We start from the raw sequence: 23,772 nt of genomic DNA, 5'->3' as shown, positions 1-23,772 counted from the left end.
TATCGCGCGACAACGGGCGTTTGCTACGGGCGTTTCGTCGCTTTAATAAATAGAACTTGTCGCCCATGCAGAAGATTAAAAAAATCTACCAACATAGCAACAAGTGATGAAAAGATGATCATTTTTCCTATTGGCTAAAATAAAAAACGCCGAAGTACAAAAACGTTGCACGACGCTGTATGCAAACGCTCAAATACGCGCGACAAAACGCCAGAAAAAAACGCCCAAAAAAACGACCGAACGACCGACGCTCAGGTGTGAATGCAGCCTTATGGCCTGGCTAGTAGCTCAGGACTTGAAATTTTGAGCCCTGATATATACTATATATATTATTAGTAGTAGTAAATGATATTCCCTGTGTATTTATAGCGCGCTGCCTCTAGGTGTCGCCCTTTCCCTTCCTAGCCCCATTGCCGTGCAGTGATTATTAGCACAGCGTCATCGTTTTGTGCTTCCAGTACCATTATAACATATCCAGATTCCTCCCAGACACCAGGTGGCGCTCTCCCGCCTCCAAGCCCTCCTCCCCAATGCTTTGCGCGCCTTGCTGGAATGGACACGTCACTCCTCCCGCCTCAACCTAACCCTTCCTCGGCTTCCAAGCATTTCCCCCCCTGTGACAGTACACGAGCGAGGCTCCGCCCCTACGTGCTTGACGTCTTTCGCGGCCGCCCAATGGCCGGGTGCCCCTTCGCCTTCCGTCCGCCGGCCTCGTTTCCGTCCGCCAACCGGTGACGGGGAGGAAGTGCGGGCGGCCAATCGGCGGTTCGGAGGCGGGGCGGACTGGCTGTCAGGTTAGGCTGAGAAAGTGTGGGGAGTTTGATGGGGAGTGTGAGGAGAGAGGAGCGGCTGCAGGCAGGTGAGTGCGATCCGGGATCCGGGTGTGCGCCCCCGGTCTATACCGCAATCACAGCCCCCGTGTGTGTGTTCTCATCCCGGGTACTACGGGGGAGGGGGATCACACAGGATGTCCATTACATGCAACGTGTCCTGATTATTACATCTCTTATTTATACATTGTATCCTATTTATTACATCTGTCATTTATACAATTGTATCTCATCAATACATTGTATCCTATTTATTACAACTGTTATTTATACAATGTATCACATTTATTCCATTCATCTTTTATACAATGTATCACATTATTACAGCTGTCATTTGATACAATGTATCACATTATTACTTTGCTCTTTTACACGTTGAATACTTCCAATGTATTTCCATTGTTGCAGCCAAATTAGAGACCTCCTTCCCCTCCCCCACACTGTATATGTGTTCTGGGCTGCCACACACACCTCATACCTAGAGATGTCCTGCCTTTTTGTAGGTGTAGCAATACATAGGACTCTGTAGACCCCTTGTGGTCACAGTCGCTTGTAGTGTGCAGTTAGGGGCTGGATGTGAGGACAGCCCCCCACCCCCCTGTTCCCATAGGTGGGTGCATGTTTGCTGTAGCCAAAAGTAACGCAGGAGAGACCCCCCCCCCCCCCCGTTCCCATAGGTGGGTGCATGTTTGCTGTAGCGCAGGAGAGACCCCCCCCCCCCCCCACACACACACACACTCCGATCGTTTATTAACTACTTGCCTACTGGGTACTTTCACCCCCCTTCCTGCCCAGGCCAATTTTCAGCTTTCACTGCTGTTGCGATTGAATGACACGGTCGTGCAGCACTGTACACCTATGAAAACGTTGTGATTTTATTCACACTATTAGAGATTTCTTTTGGTGGGATTTAATCACCACTGGGTTTTTTTTTGTTTTTTTGCTAATCAAACGGAAAAAAAAGAAGAGGAAAAAAATGTCAGTTTGTTATACAATTTTGCAAACCGGTAACTTTTTTTTCTTCTTCTTCACTGATGTTGAGGCCTCCATGGGGTGCACTGGTGGGGGGGGGGGAGGCCTTGATGGGCTGCACTGGTGATCAGTGCCCTGGTTATCAGTGTCCCTTTAAGAAAAGCCACAAATGTTGGGGGGAAAAAATGCTATAGTTTGTTATACAGTTTTACAAACGGGTAATTTTTCTCCTTCACTGATGTGGGTTAATGGGGTGCACTGTTGGGGGGGGGGGGGCATGGATGGGGTGCACTGTTGGGGGGAGGCACGGCTGGGCTGCCCTGGTGGGGGGGGGGGGGGAGGCACGGCTGGGCTGCCATGGTGGGGGGGGAGGCATGGCTGGGCTGCCCTGGGTGGGGGGGGGGGAGAGAGGCATGGCTGGGCTGCCCTGGGTGGGGGGGGGGAGAGAGGCATGGCTGGGCTGCCCTGAGTGGGGGGGAGAGAGAGGCATGGCTGGGCTGCCCTGAGTGGGGGGGAGAGAGAGAGAGAGAGAGAGAGGCATGGCTGGGCTGCCCTGGTGGGGGGGGGGAGGCATGGATTTGCTGTCCTGGTGGGGGGGGGGAGGCATGGATGGGCTGCCCTGGTGGGGGGAGGCATGGATTTGCTGTCCTGGTGGGGCAGCACTGGTAATCGGTGCCCTGATCATCAGTGTCGCTGTCCCACAAAAAAAGTCATAGTTTGTTATACAATTTTGCAAACGGGTAATTTTTCTCATTCACTGATGTGGGTAATGAGGCTGCAATGTTGGGGTGGCATAGATGAGCTACACTGGTAATCGGTGCCCTGATCATCAGTGTCGATGTCCCTTTAAGAAAGGCCACAAATGTTGGGGGCGGGGATGTCATAGTTTGTTATACAATTTTGCAAACAGGTAATTCTTCACCTTCACTGATGTGGGCTGCACTGGTGGGGAGGCATTGGTGGGCTGCGCTGGTGGGGCGGCATTGATGGGCTGCGCTGGTGGGCAGGCATTGGTAATCGGGACACTGGTAATCGGGGTCCATTGTCCCTTTAAGAAAAGACGGTTATCTTCTCTCAGCGCGAGGACAGAAAAGCTGATAACCGGATAGTGTTGACACCCGTGATCAGCTGTCATTGGACACAGCTGATCATGTGGTAAAGGGCCGCTGTGATTGGCCCTTTACCTCGATCTGTAATCAGCGAAGCACTCGGAGATCACGGGGCGCACTGGAAGTGTGGTCACGGGAGGACATCAATAGACGATCAACTTTTTGTGCAGCAGCAACCACAGCCTCCCAGACGCTGTTCAGAGAGGTGTACTGTCTTCCTTCACCGTAAATCTCCAATTTAAGAAGAGCCCACAAGTTCTCAATGGGGTTTAGGTCAGGGGAGGAAGAGGGCCAGGTAATTATTCTTTCATCTATAAGGCCTTTACTGGAGTTCTGTACTTTGGCGCATGCGATGGAGCCACGTCCTGCATACATTTCATGGTCTTCCTAAAAGACGCAGACTTTTCTTCCTGTACCACCGCTTGAAAAAAGTGTCTTCTAAACACTGGCGGTAGGTTTGGGAGGTGACTTTGAGTCCATCTTCAACCTGAAAAGGTCCAACTTTAATAATACCAGCCCATACCCGTACCCCACCTCCACCATGATGGCGCCTGAGTGGAAGTGGAGCTTTGTGCCCGTTACTGGTCCAGCCACAGGCCCGTCCATCATCATCAGTCCATAAAACCTTTATAGATATTTCTTGGCCCAGTCTTAACGTTTGAACTTCTGTGTCTTGTTCATTGGTGGTGGTCGGGTTCAGCCTTCCTTACCTTGTCTCTGAGCACCCCCTATTTCTGGGCACTCCAGGTAGTTTGCAGTTCTGGGTAAGGACAGCACTGGAGGGTAATGGGTTCCTGGTACCTTCACGTTTTTTGATTTTTCTCAAATCTTTGGCAGTTAATTTGAGAGAAAAAAAAAAAAAAAAGACGCAACGCGCTTCTTGCGACCCTGTTGACTATTTGCAACAAAGCCTTTGATGGTTTTATGATTTGATTAGATGTGTTAGATTTTTTTTTTTTTTTCTGGGACCGCCGCGCTGGTCCTGAGGAGCTGCGGGCAGGAGTTTTTAGGCGAGGCCGCGGCTTCGGCCTAGTCCGCAAGGCCGGACGCCACAGCCTAGGCCAAAGCCGCGGCCTCGCCTTAAAACTCCTGCCCGCAGCTCCTCAGGCCCGGCGCGGTGCCCATCAAAACAAAAAATCGATTTAGCCCTGGTTCACACTGGGTACGATTTGGAACGATTTGAGATGCGATTTGACATGTCAAATCGCATCTCAAATCGGCGGCAATTGTCGGCAATGGCACTGTCCTAATCAGTGCGACGCCGCATCTGCGATTTCAAAAAGTAGTTCCTGTACTACTTTTTGCGATTTCGGGCCGCGATTTACATTAAATTGCGGCCGAAATCGCGGTAAAATCGCGCATTTTACCGCGATTTTGAATTCGCAGCAGTGTGAACCTAGGCTTAAAGTGGTTGTAAACCCACTTTTTTCACTTTTACCCACAGGTAAGCCTATAATAAGGCTTACCTGTAGGTATAAAGAATATCTCCTAAACCTGTACGGTTTAGGAGATATTCCCCTCGCAATGCGCCGCTGATTGCAGCGGCGAATCCACGGCGAAAGGACCGGCAGCGGCCGGACCTTGCCGAATTTAAATCTCCCGCGGGAGTGACGTCATCGCCGCTCCAGCCAATCGGAGCGCTAGAGCGGCGATACCCGGAAGACACGCCGGAGCAAAATGACATCTCGCCCGGCGTGGACCAGGTAAGTGTTCTTCACCTCGTTCCGAGGTAAGTATTTCAAAATCAGCCAGTATGCCGTGCATACTAGCTGATTATGTCTTTTGCCTTGCAGGTTTGAAAAAAAATAAAAAATGTTTATGTGGTTTACAACCGCTTTAAATCGTAAATTGAGTTTTTAATAAAAAAATCGCCCCGATATCTCAGCCCCCAGCTACAGTATTTTTAGCTGCTGACTTTTTGGCAGGGGGGGGGCTTTTTTTCTGCTGTGCTCTTTCTGCAGCAGCAACAACCTTTTGAAGCGGAGAAATTAAACGTTGCAAGCGGGCGCTTTATTGCAGTAGGGACGTGCCATGACATGCGATGTCTCTTCTGCAATTAAATAAACTTGCCGGCCTGTTCACAATCTTCTTCACACCGTACACTAAGCTGCCCGGCGAGCATTGGCATGAATGCCTATTACCTCCACCAGAAGTGACAGGGTGACAACTCGAGAGAGCAATAAGGAGGCGCCCCAAATCAGGAAGGACATTCATGGCCGACGCACCAATGTTTCATTGAAAGCTGTAGATTAAAAAATATTGTAAGTGACATTACCGGCCTCCAGTACTGGCCAATTCCTACATCCCTCTCCTTCCTACAGGTAGAAATCATCATCATTTTTATTTATTTTTTGCTAGAAAATTACTTGGAACACCCAAACATTATGTTTTTGTTTAACCTCTTCAGCCCCAGAAGATTTACCCACCCCCACCCTCCATGAACACATGCGTACAAAACATACTGTGTCGCAGGATGAATAACTTTTTTTTTTTTTAAATGCACCCCAAAGTATCAATAGTTAAAAAGTCATTACCATTTGCTTAGGACACAAGTTCCTGTGTCCTAAGGCCCCTTTCACACGGGGCGGATCAGTAATGATCCGCCCCGTGAACCTCTGCTTGCTCAGCGGGGATCGCTCCGTTGATCCCCCGCTGAGCCGGCGGATGACAGGGCGGTCCCCGCACACTGTGCAGGGACCCCCCTGTCTTTTCTCCGCTCTCCCCTATGGGGGGATCGGATGAACCCGGACTGTCTGTGTTCACCCGATCCGCCAGACGGATGGAAAAGTAGGTTTTTTCCTCCGTCGCACTTTGGCAGATCGGAGCGGGTCGGATGTCAGCGGGCATCTCACCGCTGACATCCGCGGCTCCATAGAGGAGCACGGAGCGCCCGTTCAGGTCCGCCTAAAAAACTGGCAGGCGAACCTGAACGGGCCTCCCGTGTGAAAGAGCCCTAAGTGTCATCTATCGGTCTTCTGTAGCTGTGAGGACATTCCATAGCAGTGTTGCCAACCATCAATATTTTTACTGGCAGCCAGGTTTTTTTTTTTTTCTGCCCGTAAATGCCAGTAAGAGGGAAAGTTTGCCAGTAAAAAATATATGGCTGTGACGCTCGGCTCGGAACTGCGCATGCCCAGCTCGGGCCTGGAGCCGGCCAAGACCATTCAAGTGCCTGCTACAGTGTGTTCAAACAGTGTCAGCAGGGGGGGGGGGGGGGGGGTTGGTTGCGGCGGTGTCTGAGCGTGTCATGTGATGTCACAGTGCAAGGGGGCGGCCAGAGACTTGCGTGCAGGTCTGCAGGACGGGATTAAAGTGGTTGTAAAGGTAAAAAAAAAATGTTCCCTAAATAGCTTCCTTTACCTTAGTGCAGTCCTCCTTCACTTACCTCATCCTTCCATTTTGCTTTTAAATGTCCTTATTTCTTCTGAGAAATCCTCACTTCCTGTTCTTCTGTCTGTAACTCCACACAGTAATGCGAGGCTTTCTCCCTGGTGTGGAGTGTTGTGCTCGCCCCCTCCCTTGGACTACAGGAGAGTCAGGACAGCCACTAACACTCAGCTCCTTTCTCTATCTGCAAAGTAGAGTGTCCTGACCCTCCTGCTCGCCCCCTCCCCCCTCAAGAGGCTTTCTCCACACCAGGGAGAAAACTTTGCATTACTGTGTGGAGTTACAGACAGAAGAACAGGAAGTGAGGATTTCTCAGAAGAAATAAGGACATTTAAAAGCAAAGGATGGATGAGGTAAGTGAAGGAGGACTGCACTAAGGGAAAGGAAGCTATTTAGGGAACCTTTTTTTTTTTTTTTTTAACCTCTACAACCCCTTTAAGGCAAGCCGGGAGCGGGACTGTCGGCGCTCGTGACCCGGTCCTCTTCTCAGTGACCGTCCCCGTGGGAACAGCGGACCTGATCGCCGCCGGTGTCCCGGGATCGGGTCACAGAGAGGAAGAACGGGGAGAGGTAAGTGTAAACAAGCCTCTCCCCCCTGCTTCCTAGTGAGCTTGTCACTGATCGTGACGTCGCACGCAGAGCCACACCCCCCCCCAGAGTAAGAACACTACCTTAGGACACACTTAACCCCTACAGCGCCCCCTCCTGGTTAACCCCTTCACTGCCAGTGTAATTTTTACAGTAACCAGTGCATTTTTATAGCACTGTTCGCTGTAAAAATGACTGGTCCCAAAAATGTGTCCGCCATAATGTCGCAGTCCTGATAAAAATCGCTGATCGCCGCCATTACTTGGAAAAAAAAAAATTATTAATAAAAATGCCATAAAACTATCCCCTATTTGGTAGACGCTATAACTTTTGCACAAAGCAATTCATAAACACTTATTGCGATTTTTTATTTTATTTTTTAACAAAAATATGTAGAAGAATACGTATCGGCCTAAACTGAGGAAAAAAAACGATTTTTTATATCTTTTTTGGGGATATTTATTATAGTAAAAAGTAAAAAATTGCTTTTTTTTTTTTTCAAAATTGTCGCTCTGTTTTTGTTTATAGCTCAAAAAATAAAAACCGCAGAGGTGATCAAATACCACCAAAAGATGGCTCTATTTGTGGGAAAAAAAGGGCGCCAATTTTGTTTGGGAGCTACGTCGCGCAATTGTCAGTTAAAGCGACGCAGCGTCGAATTCGCAAAAAGGGGCCTGGTCCTTTACCTGCATAATGGTCCGGGTCTTAAGTGGTTAAATATTTTTGGAACTGTCAGTAAAAACGTGTCTGCGCCAGTAAATTTTGGGTGTTGTCAGTAAATTTCAATCTGATAGGTTGAGTGACACAAAGCTGTGAGTGGTCAGGCTGGTTGATGGTCAAACAATAGACTGGTGCGGGGTCCCGGAAGTGTACTTTGGCGTGGTGTCTTCTCTACAGCATTTTCCATTCTTGTTCCTAATCACCGTATTCCCCGTCCCCCTACAATGACTGAGAATTCACAGATGAGAGGCAGAGGCGGCCTCCCAGACAGTGATGAACGATCCAACGTCCCTACATTCTAGTCCTCATTACATTGGTCCCGGGCCGAGTTCAGACCTTTTACCTTGAATGATTCTCCTAATCGGTTTCGCTAAAGAGACCTTGGCAGAGGTGCCAGGAGATCTCTGCAACCAACGCTAAAGACTTTTGTGGCCTTCACTGTTTGTTAACCACTTCAGCTCCGGAAGGTTTTACCCCTTTCATGACCAGGCCCTTTATTTTTTGCTCTTTGCCATGCTTTACTGCGCTATTTTAAACCGATAATTGTGCGATCATTCACACCATCGAAAATGACCCAAAAAATGTACCCAAAAGAAATTCATATCGTGTTTTTTTTTGTTTTTTTTTCCACACAAATAGAGCTTTCTTTTGGTTGTATTTCATCACTGCTAAGTTTTTTTATTATATAAATGACAAAGACAAAAATTTGGGGGGGGTGGTGTTTGGACAAATATATATATATTTTTTCTTTCTTCTATAAAACATACCGTATAAGCCGAGTTTTTCAGCACATTTATTTGTGCTGAAAATGCCCCCCTCGGCTTATACTCGAGTCATCTTTTTGAGCCTGATCTCCTGGACTCTGGGGACCCGGTACCAGGGCTGGACTGGGACAAAAATTTGGCCCTGGACTTCATCCAGACTGGCCCACTTTTGAACGGTCATTTCTCTGGTAACTTTGGGGACCCGGTGCCGGCCGTAGGTCCCCTGGACCTGAAACTTGGCACACATGTAGCCCCATTTCTCGTCTACAAGTGTGAAAAGTTTGCTGTCTGGGGGATTTACGGCCTGGGAGCGCCTTTTTTTTATTTATTGTTTTTTAAAGCTGGGCCCCCCTTCTATATACTCCCATGTTAAACGTAAGTCGAGGCATGGGCAAAATGAGGCATGCACATGGACACCCTAGGCTTATACTCGAGTCAATACGTTTTCCAATTTATTTTTATTTATTTTTTGTAGTAAAATTGGGTGCTTCGGCTTATATTCGGGTATATACGGTATCCCAAAAAAAAAAAAAAATACTTAAAGGGTCACTAATAGGGTTGTCCCGATACCACTTTTTTAGGACTGAGTACAAGTACCGATACTTTTTTTCAAGTAGTCGCCGATACCGAATACCGATACTTTTTTTTAAATGTGTCCCCAAATGCAGCCATGTCCCCCACATATGCAGCCATGTCCCCCCCAGCCATGTCCCTCACATATGCAGCCATGTCCCTCACATATGCAGCCATGTCCCTCACATATGCAGCCATGTCCCTCACATATGCAGCCATGTCCCTCACATATGCAGCCATGTCCCTCTAGCCATGTCCCTCACATATGCAGCCATGTCCCTCTAGCCATGTCCCTCACATATGCAGCCATGTCCCTCTAGCCATGTCCCTCACATATGCAGCCATGTCCCGAGTCCAGCCATGTCCCGAGTCCAGCCATGTCCCCCATACCTTTGCCGCCGCCGCATGGAGAAGATCACAGCATTCATTTGAATAGCTGTGATGTTCCCGCACGGCGTTTAACCCATGCGGCGGTGCGGCGCGATGCGGCGGCGGCAGCGGCGGGGGGGAAGTATTCTATTTAGGTATCGGGGGTATTTGCACGAGTACGAGTACTCCCGCAAATACTCGGTATCGGTCCCGATACCGATACTGGTATCGGTATCTGGACAACCCTAGTCACTAAAGGAATTTTTTTTTTTTTAGCTAAATAGCTTCCTTTACCTTACTGCAGTCCTGGTTTCATGTCCTCATTGTTCGTTTTTGCTTTCATGTTGCTGTAAATCCTCTCTGTTCTGGACACTTCCTGGTTGCCTGTTTCCTGATAACCACAGTACTGGGAGATTTCTCACTGTGGTCACTAATCAAGGAGGTGTGATTACTGTGTGTAAAACGAAACTGGATTGGTGCTGAGGAGTTTTAGACAAAGTATCACTGCTCTCTATTGGCTGACTGCCCTCTAGTGGCTCTCTGTATATCAGAGAACCAGGAAACAACAGCAAAAACAAAACTACACTGCAGGCACATTATATGATTGTTTTTTTATCTATTTTTAATCATTTCTAAAAGGAATCAGTTAACTATTATGTCTCTATGCCCTGTAAACAGTCATTTCAGCTAAAAATTTTTTTTCCTTTAGTGACCCTTTAAATTTAGGCCAAAGTCTATTCTGCTACATGTCTTTGGTAATAAAAAAATCCCAATAAGCATATATTGATTGGTTTGCGTGAAAGTTATATCGCCAACAAACTATGGTATAAATACTGGATTTTTAAAAAAAAAAATAAAAATTTTTTTTTTTTTTTTTTTAATACTACTGCTCAGTGTGCAGAGCAATCAGAATAGACTGTTTCTGTACAGCAGAGGAGCCGGTACAACTGTGCAAGACTAAAAGTAAGGCTGGCGTTTGGCCTTAAGTTGCCAAAACTGGATGCGATCCAATTATCTGGCCCCGGTGTCATTGCATTTTCTTGGCAAGGTCAGTCAGTGACGACGACACAAATCGATCCGAGTCCTCGGCATTTATCTCCTGACCACATTGCCGGGATTCCAGCTAGCGAAAAGATTACTGGACGTCGTGTGTTTTTCTCATCCACAAGCTGTAATTTTTGGCCTGCAGCCCGTTCTTGCCGGCTTAGGATGAGAGCTTTGTGTTTCCTCGAAGGCTTCTGAAAGATTAATTCTCTGGAGGTAGAAGACTCCCGTAGTAATGTGGGATGCAAATCACCGAATATTAAATGTTGGAAATGTACTTCCAGTGCAATACAGCAGATTATTCTCGACCTGAAGAACACGGAGCAGGTTAAAGCCCAACTCCGGGCAAATAAATGACCCCTTGCAGTGGGGCTGTGCCTGCATTGCAAGGGTTGATGCCTCTTTTTTTGGTCTAGGGCAGTGGTCTCTAAACTCTGAACCGGGGGCCAGATATGGCCCTTTGCTTGGTTTTATCTGGCCCTTGGGGCACAATTCCTCCCAATGATGAGGCAACTTTCCTCTCCGTGACGCCAAATGAAGTGGCACAGTTCCTCCCGCCTGTCGTCCTCGGTGACGCCAATGATGGGGGCCCGCCTGTCGTCCTCGGTGACGCCAATAATGGGGGGGGCCGCCTGTCGTCCTCGGTGACGCCAATGATGGGGGGGCCGCCTGTCGTCCTCGGTGACGCCAATGATGGGGGGGCCGCCTGTCGTCCTCGGTGACGCCAATGATGGGGGGGCCGCCTGTCGTCCTCTGTGACGCCGATGATGGGGCCCGCCTGTCGTCCTTGGTGACGCCAATGATGGGGGCCCGCCTGTCGTCCTCGGTGACGCCAATAATGGGGGGGGGCCGCCTGTCGTCCTCGGTGACGCCAATGATGGGGGGGCCGCCTGTCGTCCTCTGTGACGCCAATGATGGGGGGGCCGCCTGTCGTCCTCGGTGACGCCAATGATGGGGGGCCCGCCTGTCGTCCTCTGTGACGCCGATGATGGGGCCCGCCTGTCGTCCTCTGTGACGCCAATGATGGGGCCCGCCTGTCGTCCTCTGTGACGCCAATGATGGGGCCCGCCTGTCGTCCTCTGTGACGCCAATGATGGGGCCCGCCTGTCGTCCTCTGTGACGCCAATGATGGGGCCCGCCTGTCGTCCTCTGTGACGCCAATGATGGGGCCCGCCTGTCGTCCTCGGTGACGCCAATGATGGGGCCCGCCTGTCGTCCTCGGTGACGCCAATGATGGGGCCCGCCTGTCGTCCTCGGTGACGCCAATGATGGGGCCCGCCTGTCGTCCTCGGTGACGCCAATGATGGGGCCCGCCTGTCGTCCTCGGTGACGCCAATGATGGGGCCCGCCTGTTATAGTTTGTTTGAAAAAAGATACAAGTCCATCCAGTTCAACCGTAAAAAAATATAAAAAATATCATACAATCCCATATACCCAATATTATACCCACAGTTTATTCAGAGGAAGGCGAAAAAACCCCAGCAGAGCATGATCCAATTTGTTACAGCAGGGGAAAAAATCCCAATCAGATTTTCCCGGATCAACTTTACCTATAAATGTCAGTACCCAGTTATATAATGTACATTTAGGAAAGTATCCAGGCCTTGGTGCCCCCTGTCCTCTCGGGGGTGCCAAGGATGCCACACTGTTTACTCCTTCTGGCCACCACAGTCTGGCCCCCCTAAAGTTTGAGACAGTCACCTGGCCCTTTTTGTTTAGAATATTTGGAGACCCCCCCTGGTCTAGGGAAACGATAAAAAGACCATAGCAGGGCCCATAGTCCTGCTCTGGGTGTGAGGACGCCAAGGGGACCGTTCACTGTTGGATCGTAGAGGAGCGCCCCCTGCTGGTGGAGTGGAAGATTGGGTAAGAAAACCGGTTTCTCTTTCTTCTCTCCAGGACAAAACAAGCAATTCACCCTTGTAGTTCAGGCACAGTCCCACTGCAAGGGATCATTTTTTATTTGCCCCCCCCATGTACAGCCATTGGGATTAATCCATTTACCATATTGTGTTCTGGTCACAGTTTGAATGCAGAATCCTTACAACCTCTTTTTTGTCTTTACAGGTGTTTAAGTGTTGTGTGTCCCATCCCTACATGTGAAGATGACTCGGTTAGGATTTCTGCGGCTGTCCTATGAGAAACAGGACACTCTCCTCAAACTCCTCATCCTGTCCATGGCTGCAATTCTCTGTAAGTACCCTGACCTGCTTAGCCTTGTCTTCTAATGAAACTGCGGTGCCTCTTTGAACTTATTTTGGGGGTTTATAGTGTATATACATTCCCTATTCAAATTGCATTTTGGGGGTGTTGTGTTGGTTAATAGAGAAGGACCTGGTAGCAATGCTGTATCCTGGCCTAGGCCAACAAGGCCCAGGCCTAGGACATCACTTTGCAGGGGGGGCAGCACGGAAAGAGTCTCCGCCGGCTTGCGCTACACCAGGGGTCTTCAAACTATGGCCCTCCAGTTGTTCAGGAACTACAATTCCCATCATGCCTAGTCATGTCTGTGAATGTCAGAGTTTAACAATGCCTCATGAGATGTGTAGTTCCACAACAGCTGCAGGGCCGTAATTTGAGGATCCTTGCGCTACACTGTTGGTGTAGTGCCAGTTTTATGGGGTGGGCTGGGCTGAGTGGCAAATTAGTCTAGTGCCTCCATAAAGCGTCCGCATTGCTTCCGGTATGGGGGGGCTGCTTTTAATTTTAATGTCCTATCATCCTGGACCACAAACCTTCCTCACTGTGCTAAGTTTTCTGCTGCACCATTGCCATGGTTATATCTTCTTAGTCCTCTCCATTAAATTATCAGCAATATGTGCTTAAAGTAGAACTATAGGCAGCACTTTTTTTTATTTATTTTTTTAATTTTGGATAGAGTAAGGGAAGGTTATAGCCCCTGTCAGTTCATTTTTTACCAGCCCTGTCCCATTGCGGAGGAAGTGAGAGGAAATCTATGCAAATTAAGGGAATCTTCCCTGCAGGCCCTCAGAACTAGTGTCCCAACTCGAAAATGTCAGGGCGGGTCTTAAACAGAAAGGGGTGTGGCCTTGACAGGAAGGGGTGGGTCATATTTAAATTAGGGGGGTCGTGAGTTTAGCCAGGCCTAGGGCAGCACAAAACCTAAATATACTGCCTGGTAGTATTCTACACCGTGCTTTTGAGCTGGAGGCATTACCAGGTAATAGCCCAAGACAGAAAAAGGTCAAAACCTTATTGAGGACGGATGCATTTCATCCTGCCCACCGGGGCTTGGTCACAGAGGTGGGAGATATGAGCCGGGCAGAGACTTCTATTTGCATCATCACCATGAAGGGGAAGTGAAAAAGTGTGTGTGTGTGTGTGTGTGTGTGTGTGTGTGTGATATGTATTGAGACAAATTAAAGGTAAAAGATTATTGAAGGAAAAGATAAACGATTAAAAAAAAAAAATGAATAAAATTGGTGAAAATCATGAATGAAGAGGAAAAATGTCCAAGTTTAACCTCTTGACCACCGCCCCATGTCAAAAAGACGTCCTCTTTTTAAAGTTGAATATCTCGATAACGGCAGCAGCTGCTGCCACAACCGAGATATTCATCTTTTCAGGGGGCGGTGGTGTACACGATAACGGCGGTCTCTGCGGCGGATTCGCCGCGAGATCGCCGTTATCGGTGGCGGGAGAGGGGCCCCCCCTCTCCCGCCGCTCTCCCGCGCCCTCCGCCGCTTACCGGAGCCGTCGGTAGCGGCGGAGGGGATCGGATGTGTCCGGCAGCTGAGCGGGGACGGGACTGAAGGAGAAATCTCCTTCACCCGTCCTCATAGCTCTGCTGGGCGGAAGTGACGTCAAAACGTCAGTCCCGCCCAGCCTCTTAAAGAAACATTTTTTTTTTTGTCATTTGAAAAAATGACTTTTTTTTTTTTTTTGCATTTAAGTCTAATTATGAGATCTGAGGTCTTTTTGACCCCAGATCTCATATTTAAGAGGACCTGTCATGCTTTTTTCTATTACAAGGGATGTTTACATTCCTTGTAATAGGAATAAAAGTGATCAATTTTTTTTTTTTTTTTTTTTTTTCAGTGTAAAAAATTATAAAAATAAATAAGAAAACCCAAAAAAACATTTTTAAAGCGCCCCGTCCCGACGAGCTCGCGCGCAGAAGCAAACGCATACGCGAGTAGCGCCCGCATATGAAAACGGTATTCAAACCACACAAGTGAGGTATCGCCGCGATCGTTAGAGTGAGAGCAATAATTCTAGCCCTAGACCTACTCTGCAACTCAAAAAATGCAACCTGTAGAATTTTTTAAACGTCGCCTATCGAGATTTTTAAGGGTAAAAGTTTGACGCCATGCCACGAGCGGGCGCAATTTTTAAGCGTGACATGTTGGGTATCATTTTACTCGGCGTAACATTATCTTTCACAATATATAAAAAAATTGGGCAAAATGTATTGTTTTATGTTTTAATTCAAAAAAGTGATTTTTATCCAAAAAAAAGTGCGCTTGTAAGACCGCTGCGCAAATACGGTGTGACAAAAAGTATTGCAATGACTGCCATTTTATTCCCTAGGATGTCTGCTAAAAAAAAATATATAATGTTTGGGGGTTCTGATTAATTTTCTAGCAAAAAAATTTTGATTTTCACATGAAGGAGAGAAGTGCCAGAATTAACCTGGTGGGCAAGTGGTTAAAAAGGAAGGGGGGGGGGGATTGAAGATATGGCATACGATAAGAGAAAAAAATATATATATATAAATATATATAAAAATCTTAAAGCGGGGGTTTACCCAAAAAAAATTACATTCAGCCAAGTTGTCCTAATGACAATCGGCTTTTTTTTATTTATTTTTTTCGTACATAGCGTATTTCACCGCAGCTTCCGGGTATGTCTTCTGGCGGGACTGGGCGTTCCTATCTGATTGACAGGCTTCCGACTGTTGCATACAGCGCATCAGTTGCCAAAAGAAGCCGAACGTCGATGCGGCTCTATACGGCGCCTGCGCACCGACGTTCGGCTTCTTTCGGCAACTCGTGACGAGTAGTATGCGACGGTCGGAAGCCTGTCAATCAGATAGGAACGCCCAGTCCCGCAGAAGACCTACCCGGAAGCGGCGGTGAAATACGGTATGTACAAAAAAAAAAAACAGCCGATTGTCATTAGGACAACTCGGCTGAATGTAATGTTAAAAATTTATTTTTTGGGTGAACCTCCACTTTAATTTGAAGGATGTCAAGAAAATAAAGGGAATTATAATAAAAATAAGTGAGAAAATTATGTACTGTGAAACTACCAAAAAAAAGTAATTCCTTCAGTTCAGTTTGTTAGCTAAGCTTCGGGCAAATATAAAATAAACACATTGTCTTTTTCTTTTTTCTTTTTCAGCTTTTTCAACCAGGTTATTCTCCGTGTTGAGGTTTGAAAGTGTCATCCATGAGTTTGATCCGTAAGTTTACCAACTTCTTACGTTCTCCTAGTAGAGGAAGTGGTGAGGTGTGACTGATTAGTACATGGTAGTTTGTATGTAGAGATTATGTCATGCATCGTGTTTATTCCACACCCTGAACGTCATACTCAGAACCTTTAATGATGTACTTTGGTGTTTGAGGTCTGGTTTATGGCTTTGGAGTAACAATCTATCAACCCAGCTATTTACTACTCCGGTTTCTCAGACTGGTTATGTTAAAGGGGTTATAAAGGTTTACATTTTTTTTTTTTTTTTTTTTTTTTTTTTTTTTTAACCACTTAAGCCCCGGACCAAAATGCAGCTAAAGGACCCGGCCAGTTTTTGCGATTCGGCACTGCGTTGCTTTAACTGACAATTGCGCGGTTGTGCGACGTGGCTCCCAAACAAAATTGGCGTCCTTTTTTCCCCACAAATAGAGCTTTCTTTTGGTGGTATTTGATCACCTCTGCGGTTTTTATTTTTTGCGCTATAAACAAAAATAGAGCGCCAATTTTGAAAAAAATTCAATATTTTTTTACTTTTTGCTGTAATAAATATTTCCCAAAAATATATAAAAAAAACGTTTTTTTCCTCAGTTTAGGCCGATACGTATTCTTCTACATATTTTTGGTAAAAATCCCAATAAGCGTTTATCCGTTGGTTTGCGCAAAATTTACAGCGTTCACAAAATAGGGGATAGTTTTATTGCGTTTTTTGTTTTTTATTTGATTTTTTTTTTTACTACTGACGGCGATCGGCTTTTTTTTTTTTTTCTCGTGACTGCGACATTATGGCAGACACTTCGGACACTTCGGACAATTTTGACACATTTTTGGGACCATTGTCACAGCAAAAAATGCATTGTTTTCTGTGAAAATTACAATTGCAGTTTGGGAGTTAACCACAAGGGGGCGCTGATGGGGTTATGTGTGACCTCAAGTGTGTTTACAACTGTAGGGGGGTGTGGCTGTAGGTGCGACGTCATCGATTGTGTCTCCCTATAAAAGGGAACACACGATCGATGACGCCGCCACAGTGAAGAACGGGGAAGCTGTGTTTACACACAGCTCTCCCCGTTCTTCAGCTCCGGGGACCCATCGCGGGACTCCAGCGGCGAGCGGGTCCTGGTGCTTCGCGGGCGCGCGACCCATGGCTGGGCACTAGCACAGGACGTACCTGAACGTGCTTGTGCCCAGCCGTGCCATTCTGGCGACAGAAATGTGCAGGAGGCGGTCCTTAAGTGGTTAGATAACAAACATACCATACTTGCCGCCACTGTGCAGTTCGTTTTGCACAGAGTGGCCCCGATCCTCGTCTTCTGGGGTCCCTTGGCGGCTGTCTCGGCTCCTCCCTGCAATAGCTAACCCTCTCGGGAAGATCTCTTCCAAGGGGGTTAGCTTGCGGGCGCACTCCCGTCTCATACACTCTGCGTCCCATAGACACAGAGTGTATGTCTCGGTCCTGCCCCCCTGTTGGCCGCATCATTGGATTTGATTGACAGCATCGGGAGCCAATGGCTGCGCTGCTATCAATCTATCCAATCAACACTAAGAAGGAGTGGAGAAGAGGACGCCGGGGGACGCACACAGCAGGTGAACGGGCTCAGGTAAGTAAACGGTGGGCTGGGGGGGAGGCCATCATTGCCAGGTGTTTTTTCACCTTAAAGGGGTTGTAAAGGTTCGTGTTTTTTCACCTTAATGCATTCTGTGCATTAAGGTGAAAAAACACCTGGCAATGACTGCCCCCCAACCCCCAGCTTTACTTATCTGAGCCTGTTCACCTGCTGTGCGCGTGTCTGGCGTCCTCTTCTCCACGGAGTCTGGGCGTTGATTGGATGTATTGCTAGCAGCGCAGCCATTGGCTCGCGCTGCTGTCAATCGCATCCAATGACACGGCGTGCCGGGGGGCGGTGCCAAGTGATAGTCGGTGGCTATGGCCGCCGGCTGTATCACGAGAGCGCTCCCACAAGCTAACCCCCTTGGGAGAGCTCTTCCCATGAAGGGGGTTAGCTCTTGCGGGGAGCAGCCGAGACAGCCGCCGAGGGACCCCAGAAGAGGAGGATTAGGGCCACTCTGTGCAAAACGAACTGCACAGTGGAGGCAAGTATAACATGTTTGTCATTAAAAAAAAAAAAAAACGAAACCTTACAACACCTTTAATGCATAGGATGCATTAAGGTGAAAAAAAGCGAATCTGCGACTCATTATATAGGGAGAGCTCGGCAACCTGAATGTTTAAAATCTATATGGCCCAGATAGTTCAACTCTGCTCCAAAATGATGTTAGAAGATGTCCCATTGACTTGTTTGTTTTTAAAAAATTGGTCCCGTTTTCTGCGTTTTTCAGGTACTTTAACTACCGAACCACAAGGTTTCTGACAGAGGAAGGATTTTACAACTTCCATAACTGGTTCGATGACCGTGCCTGGTATCCACTAGGGAGGATTATTGGGGGAACCATTTATCCAGGTATGTAAGATCGAGGCGATGGACTGTGCCTGATGTCCTCTCATTAGCCAAGCTTATTTTGTCATGTGTTAGACGAGGCTTCTTTGGTACATTGCATCTGATGAAATGTTCTGGTATCCCCTGGAAGATGTTATAATTATTGTAATGGCTCCTCTTTAGGTTTGATGATCACATCGGCAGCATTTTACCACGTTATGCACTTCTTTCATGTCACCATCGACATCCGAAATGTATGTGTGTTTCTGGCTCCTCTCTTCTCCTCCTTCACCACCATTGTGACCTACCACCTCACCAAAGAGCTAAAGGTAAGTGTGGCACATCAGTGTATACATCATAGGCATGCGCACAGGGTGTTCCCGGGCACACCCCAATCACTCTGTGCAGCACAGATTCCCCCTACTGACCTGGCTCCCACCCCCCCAAAGCTTCCCTCCTCTCCCATCAACCCCCCCCGCAGCTTCCCTCCTCTCCCATCGGCTGTTGCTGCTGGGATGTTTTAGGAGTGGGAAGGGGCCAATAAATATGTAATTGACCTGCCCCTTCCCTTTCTGATCGAACACCCTAAGCGATCAGTAGTGTGTGTTTGGGCTTTGGGGTGCACACCTTAATGCAATAGGCTGCGCACACCTATGGTATACATCTTCTGTTGGGCCGTGTTCACCCGCAGGTGACAGATCAGCGGTGTGCTTTGCTAACGCCGGACCCGCTGATTTGTTTCCAACTGTGTCTTATCGCAGCGGAAGCGGCATGTGCACCCCTTAAACCGCGTGCACGAAATCGCATACAGGTATGTGATTTTGAGCACCTGGGCCGCCCTGCCACAGTAAATGTATGTGGGGTGGTCCGGAAGCAGTTAATGCTGCTGCTAATTCATCTACTTGAAAGACGGCTAAATCTCTTGCAAATATTCTGCATACATTTTAGTTTTTTCTTTTGATTGCTTTTATAGATTTTCTGCTTACCTATTCTCATGTTAAGATCTAGGGTTCAGGAAACCACTTAGTTTATTCAACGTGAGCAGGACCGTTTTTGTAGTTGCTAAGATCGCCATTGTCTTAAAGTGGTTGTAAAGGCTGACGTTTATGCATGAAGGTAAAAAACCTGTGTATTGCCCCCCCCCCCCCCCCCCCTACTTGCCTAAAGCCCCATCTCGATCCGGCGATGTGCACTGGAGCCTCGGCTGTCCTAGGTGTGTCTTTCCTCATTGGCCGAGACACAGCCATTGGCTCTCAATCGCAGCCAGTGAACTAATGAGGTGGGGGCAGGGCCAAGCCGTGGCTCTGTATCTTATGGGTGCATAGAGTGGGGGCTCGAGAGCAAGCACGCCAGTGCCGCCATAGCTAGTGATATGCTATTGATGGCACTGGTCAAGGTGGAAGGGTTGGGAGCACCAGAAGAGGATTGGGGCTGCTTTGTGAAAAACCACTAAACAGGGCAGGTATGTATAACATGTTTGTTTTAAAAAACAAAACAAAAAAACTTTAATATCACTTTAACCACTTGCCGCCCGCCAATTGCAGATTGACGTCGGCAAAGTGGTTTCAATATCCTGAGTGGACTTCATATGACGTCCACTCAGGATATTAAGCCGCTGCGTGCCCCCGGGGGCGCGCATCACGGCGATCGTTGTTGCAGGGTGTCAGTCTGACACCCCGCAACACCGATCTAGGTAGAGTCTCCGACGGAGACTCTTTACCACGTGATCAGCCGTGTCCAATCACGGCTGATCACAATGTAAACAGGAAAAGCTGGTAATCGGCTTTTCCTCACTCGCGTCTGTCAGTAGAGAGCCGATCGGCTGCTCCTCTGACGGGGGGGGGGGGGTTTGTGCTGATCGATTATCAGCACGGCCCCCCCCCCGAGGATGCCCACACTGGACCACCAGGGATGCCACTAGACCGCAAAACACAGGGATGCAAAACACACACTAGACCACCAGGGATGACAGAAATAATGGATGCCAATCAGTGCCCACAATGGGCATCACTGATTGGCAAGCATTGTTTGGCACTGATTGGCATCCATTAGTACAACACATATGTTGGTGCCCATCCGTGCCGTACCATCGGTGCCCATCCGTGCCGTGGCATCGGTGCAGGAGAAAATGTACTCATTTACAATGTTTTATAACAGAAACAAAAAAACTTTTTTGCAAAAATAAAAATCCCAGAGGTGATCAAATACCACCAAAAAAAAGCTCTATTTGTGGGTACAAAATGATAAAAATGTAGTTTGGGTACAGTGTAGCATGACCACGCAATTGTCATTCAAAGTGCAACAGCGCTGAAAGCTAAAAATTGGTCTGGGCGGGAAGGTGTATAAGTGCCCCCCGGTATGGAAGTGGTTAACATTAAGGGTTTCCTTGTTTTCAGGATGCTGGTGCCGGTCTGTTGGCAGCAGCAATGATCGCTGTCGTTCCGGGTTACATCTCCCGTTCTGTGGCTGGATCATACGATAATGAAGGTAACCAGGGAAAGTTTATATCCTAATAACTCAAAGCTTCAATGTCTGGTTATCTGTATCGTCATGTTTTTGGTTCTTCTTCACCCTACCCAGGTATTGCCATTTTCTGCATGCTCCTGACATACTACATGTGGATCAAGGCTGTGAAGACCGGTTCCATATCCTGGGCAACCATGTGTGCCCTGGCCTATTTTTACATGGTGAGCTTGAAACCCCCACCCCCCCCCCCCCCCCCCCCCCGTTAATCTGGGCATTTCTTGCAAGGAATGCATGTGAACAAATGTCTGATACCTGTTTCTGATGGTTTACAGGTTTCGTCCTGGGGAGGTTATGTGTTTTTGATCAATTTGATTCCCCTTCACGTCCTTGTCCTGATGCTGACTGGCCGCTTCTCCCATCGGATCTATGTCGCTTACTGCACTGTGTACTGTCTGGGCACCATCCTGTCTATGCAGATTTCCTTTGTCGGATTCCAGGTATGTTCTCTCGCATGCTTTCTTGGATTTTCTGGAACATTTCATTGTATTTAATGCAACAAAAGATGCCTAGTAACCCTACAAACCTTCATTCTAAAAAAATATTAAAGTAGAAAGTGCTTCCACCACCAAATTATCCACGTGGTACACTTTGATCATTTGGTCGTACACGTGGATGATTTGTTGGAAGATCTTGCTACTTTGGACTTTTTTTTTTTGGACTTTATTATTATTTTATAGTAAAGGTTTGTGAGTTGCGTGGCATCTTTTTGCTGCATTATTTACTGTGGGGTGGAGTGAGACCACTTTATGGTGCGCACAACAACCTCATATATTTATTCATATGCACTTTTTATACTTCTATTGTTATGTGCAATGATTTTTGTGGTGTAGAGGTAATCATAGTGGCTGTGCTGATTGATATATAGGTTTTTATTTAACCCTCCTCTTGTGTTAGGGTCAGAACCGACCCGTTTTCAGGTTTTGAATGTCTAAGTATCACATAAATTTGTTTATTGCATCAAGATTTTTTTACTTTGTCAGGAACCTCTATTTAAACAATGTAATAGAAAAATAATCCTTTTCACTAAATTATAAAATACTGTGGTGAAAATGAAAACGTTTATGGTGTTGGGGTCAATTCTGACCCAGTTATAATATAGGATTATAGGACACTAATAAGTGCCAAAACTGAAATCATAAACACTCTCTCTGCTTAGTAACACTGACAGCCAATCACCTCTCAACCCTGTGAGCTGTAGTTAGGGAGGAGCCTATCTCTTTGCCTGCTTGTCTGCTTCTCTAAATAAAGTAAAGAAACTTAGGACCAATTTATAATATTCTATTGAGGTTTATTTTACCATTTTTTAAATTTGAAAATGAGAGGTATGCTATCAAAAGAAAGGTCTAAGGGGTCACACCAAAAATATTAAAACCAATATTTTCAAGGATAAAGAAGCCTAACAAGGTAACCAAGAGGTAAGAAACAAATTGGATGATAAATAATTGTTCAGAGGGTATTTTATGGCTGATTTAAGACACGGGTCAAAACCGACCCATTAACATCATGGATAGTAACAGAAAGCTAACATAAGAGGAGGGTTAAACGAGAAGTGCAGGAATTAATTTTTTTTTTTTTTTAAAGAATTCTACTTGCCTAGGTGGATGCAGCATCGGTCCGATGTGCCCTGTATGCAAATGCAAGTTGACATCTGATTTTTGTAGCTTGGTATTCATTGCAGATCTCGGATCAGTAATGTTTGCTTTTAAAGTCATTCTAAAAGCAGTTTTTTTTACCTTGATGCATTCTGTGTATTATGGTAAAAAAAAATTCTGGATGCTGCTTCCCCTGCAGCCCCCACTAAATACTTACCTGAGCCTGATCAGGATGTGCACAAGAGATGAGGCTGTCTCTGCTTTCTCCCTTCTCATTGGCTTAGATACAGCAGTGGGAGTTATTGGCTCCCACTGCTGTCAATCATAGCCATTGACAAGGGAGCAGGGGTGGGGCCGAGCCCCTGTTTTGTATGCTTTTATGGACACAGAGAGCAGGGCTCGGGAGGGAGCGAGCGAGCATACCACTTAGAGGGGAGGGCAGAGCCAGGGGCGTGGCGGGGGACCTGAGAAGAGGAGGCTGCTGTGTGCAAAACCATTACACAGAGAAGGTATGTATAACATGTTTGTTATTTTAACAATAAAAACAACAAATCTTTAATGTCTTTTTAATCAGTACAGTGCCTATTCTTTTTTTCTTTCTTTGGTAATTTATGTAATCTAAAATATTTTTTTTTTTTTCTTTACCCAGCCTGTCCTGTCCTCTGAACACATGGCGGCCCTGGGTGTCTTTGGATTGTGTCAGATCCACGCATTTGTGGATTACTTGCGGAGCAAACTGAACCCCCAGCAATTTGAGATCCTCTTCAGGAGTGTCATCTCCCTGGTGGGATTTGTCCTGCTGACTGCGGGGGCCGTGCTCATGCTGACAGGTAGGAGACTGTGAAAGATTGTTGGAATGACCTCCATGTATGTGAGCAAACTGGACTTTCAATGTACTGGGATTTGGCAGACACAGAGAAATGAATTGCTGTTGTCTGATACCTTGGTTCCTTCTTGGTGTCATTAAATAGACTTAAAGCCTAACTCCAGGTTTATTACCATTTTTAACTAGCTCTTTTGGGCCAAGTTGGTCCAGGCAAAAAAAAAAATAGAGATATATATATATCTCTCTATCTCTCTATCTCTCTATCTATCTCTCTCTCTCAGCCATTCGTAGGCAGCTCTGTATTCTGAGTGGCTGAGATGGAGAGGCAGGCAGATGTCGCAATCTCCACCAATCAGAGGGAGCTTAGTGTTCATTCAGAGAATACAAAGCTGCCTACGATTGGCTGAGAAGCATTGAACCTATTCTGCCTATGAATTGTTGAGTAGTGCTCGGCCTAACTCTATTTTGTTCCAGAACACTGCTGTATACCATTTGTTTCTCAACTCAAGGTCATGTTTTCAGGATTTCCATTATTTTGCACAGGTGATTTGATCAGTTTCTCTGCCTAAGTATTTATCACGGCTGTTTTATCTAAGGGAAATAC

At 47.0% G+C, this 23,772-nt stretch overlaps 1 protein-coding gene across 1 annotated transcript in view; it reads left to right on the top strand.

Moving 5' to 3' along the window:
- Nucleotides 1–752: 752 nt before the first annotated feature.
- The window catches only part of STT3A (STT3 oligosaccharyltransferase complex catalytic subunit A), a 43,478-nt gene continuing 20,458 nt past the window's right edge, over nucleotides 753–23,772 (top strand). Inside the window, exons 1-9 of the mRNA XM_040326431.1 lie at nucleotides 753–859; nucleotides 12,424–12,549; nucleotides 15,721–15,781; nucleotides 18,127–18,248; nucleotides 18,408–18,553; nucleotides 20,621–20,711; nucleotides 20,805–20,911; nucleotides 21,023–21,187; nucleotides 22,992–23,172. Of these exons, the coding sequence (XP_040182365.1) occupies nucleotides 12,462–12,549; nucleotides 15,721–15,781; nucleotides 18,127–18,248; nucleotides 18,408–18,553; nucleotides 20,621–20,711; nucleotides 20,805–20,911; nucleotides 21,023–21,187; nucleotides 22,992–23,172 (961 nt within the window). The 5' untranslated portion in view covers nucleotides 753–859; nucleotides 12,424–12,461. The remainder of the gene's footprint in view (nucleotides 860–12,423; nucleotides 12,550–15,720; nucleotides 15,782–18,126; nucleotides 18,249–18,407; nucleotides 18,554–20,620; nucleotides 20,712–20,804; nucleotides 20,912–21,022; nucleotides 21,188–22,991; nucleotides 23,173–23,772) is intronic.

This window comes from Rana temporaria, chromosome 10, assembly GCF_905171775.1.
Source record: "Rana temporaria chromosome 10, aRanTem1.1, whole genome shotgun sequence".
NCBI lineage: Eukaryota > Metazoa > Chordata > Amphibia > Anura > Ranidae > Rana > Rana temporaria.
This window is presented reverse-complemented; position numbering and strand designations above follow the sequence as displayed.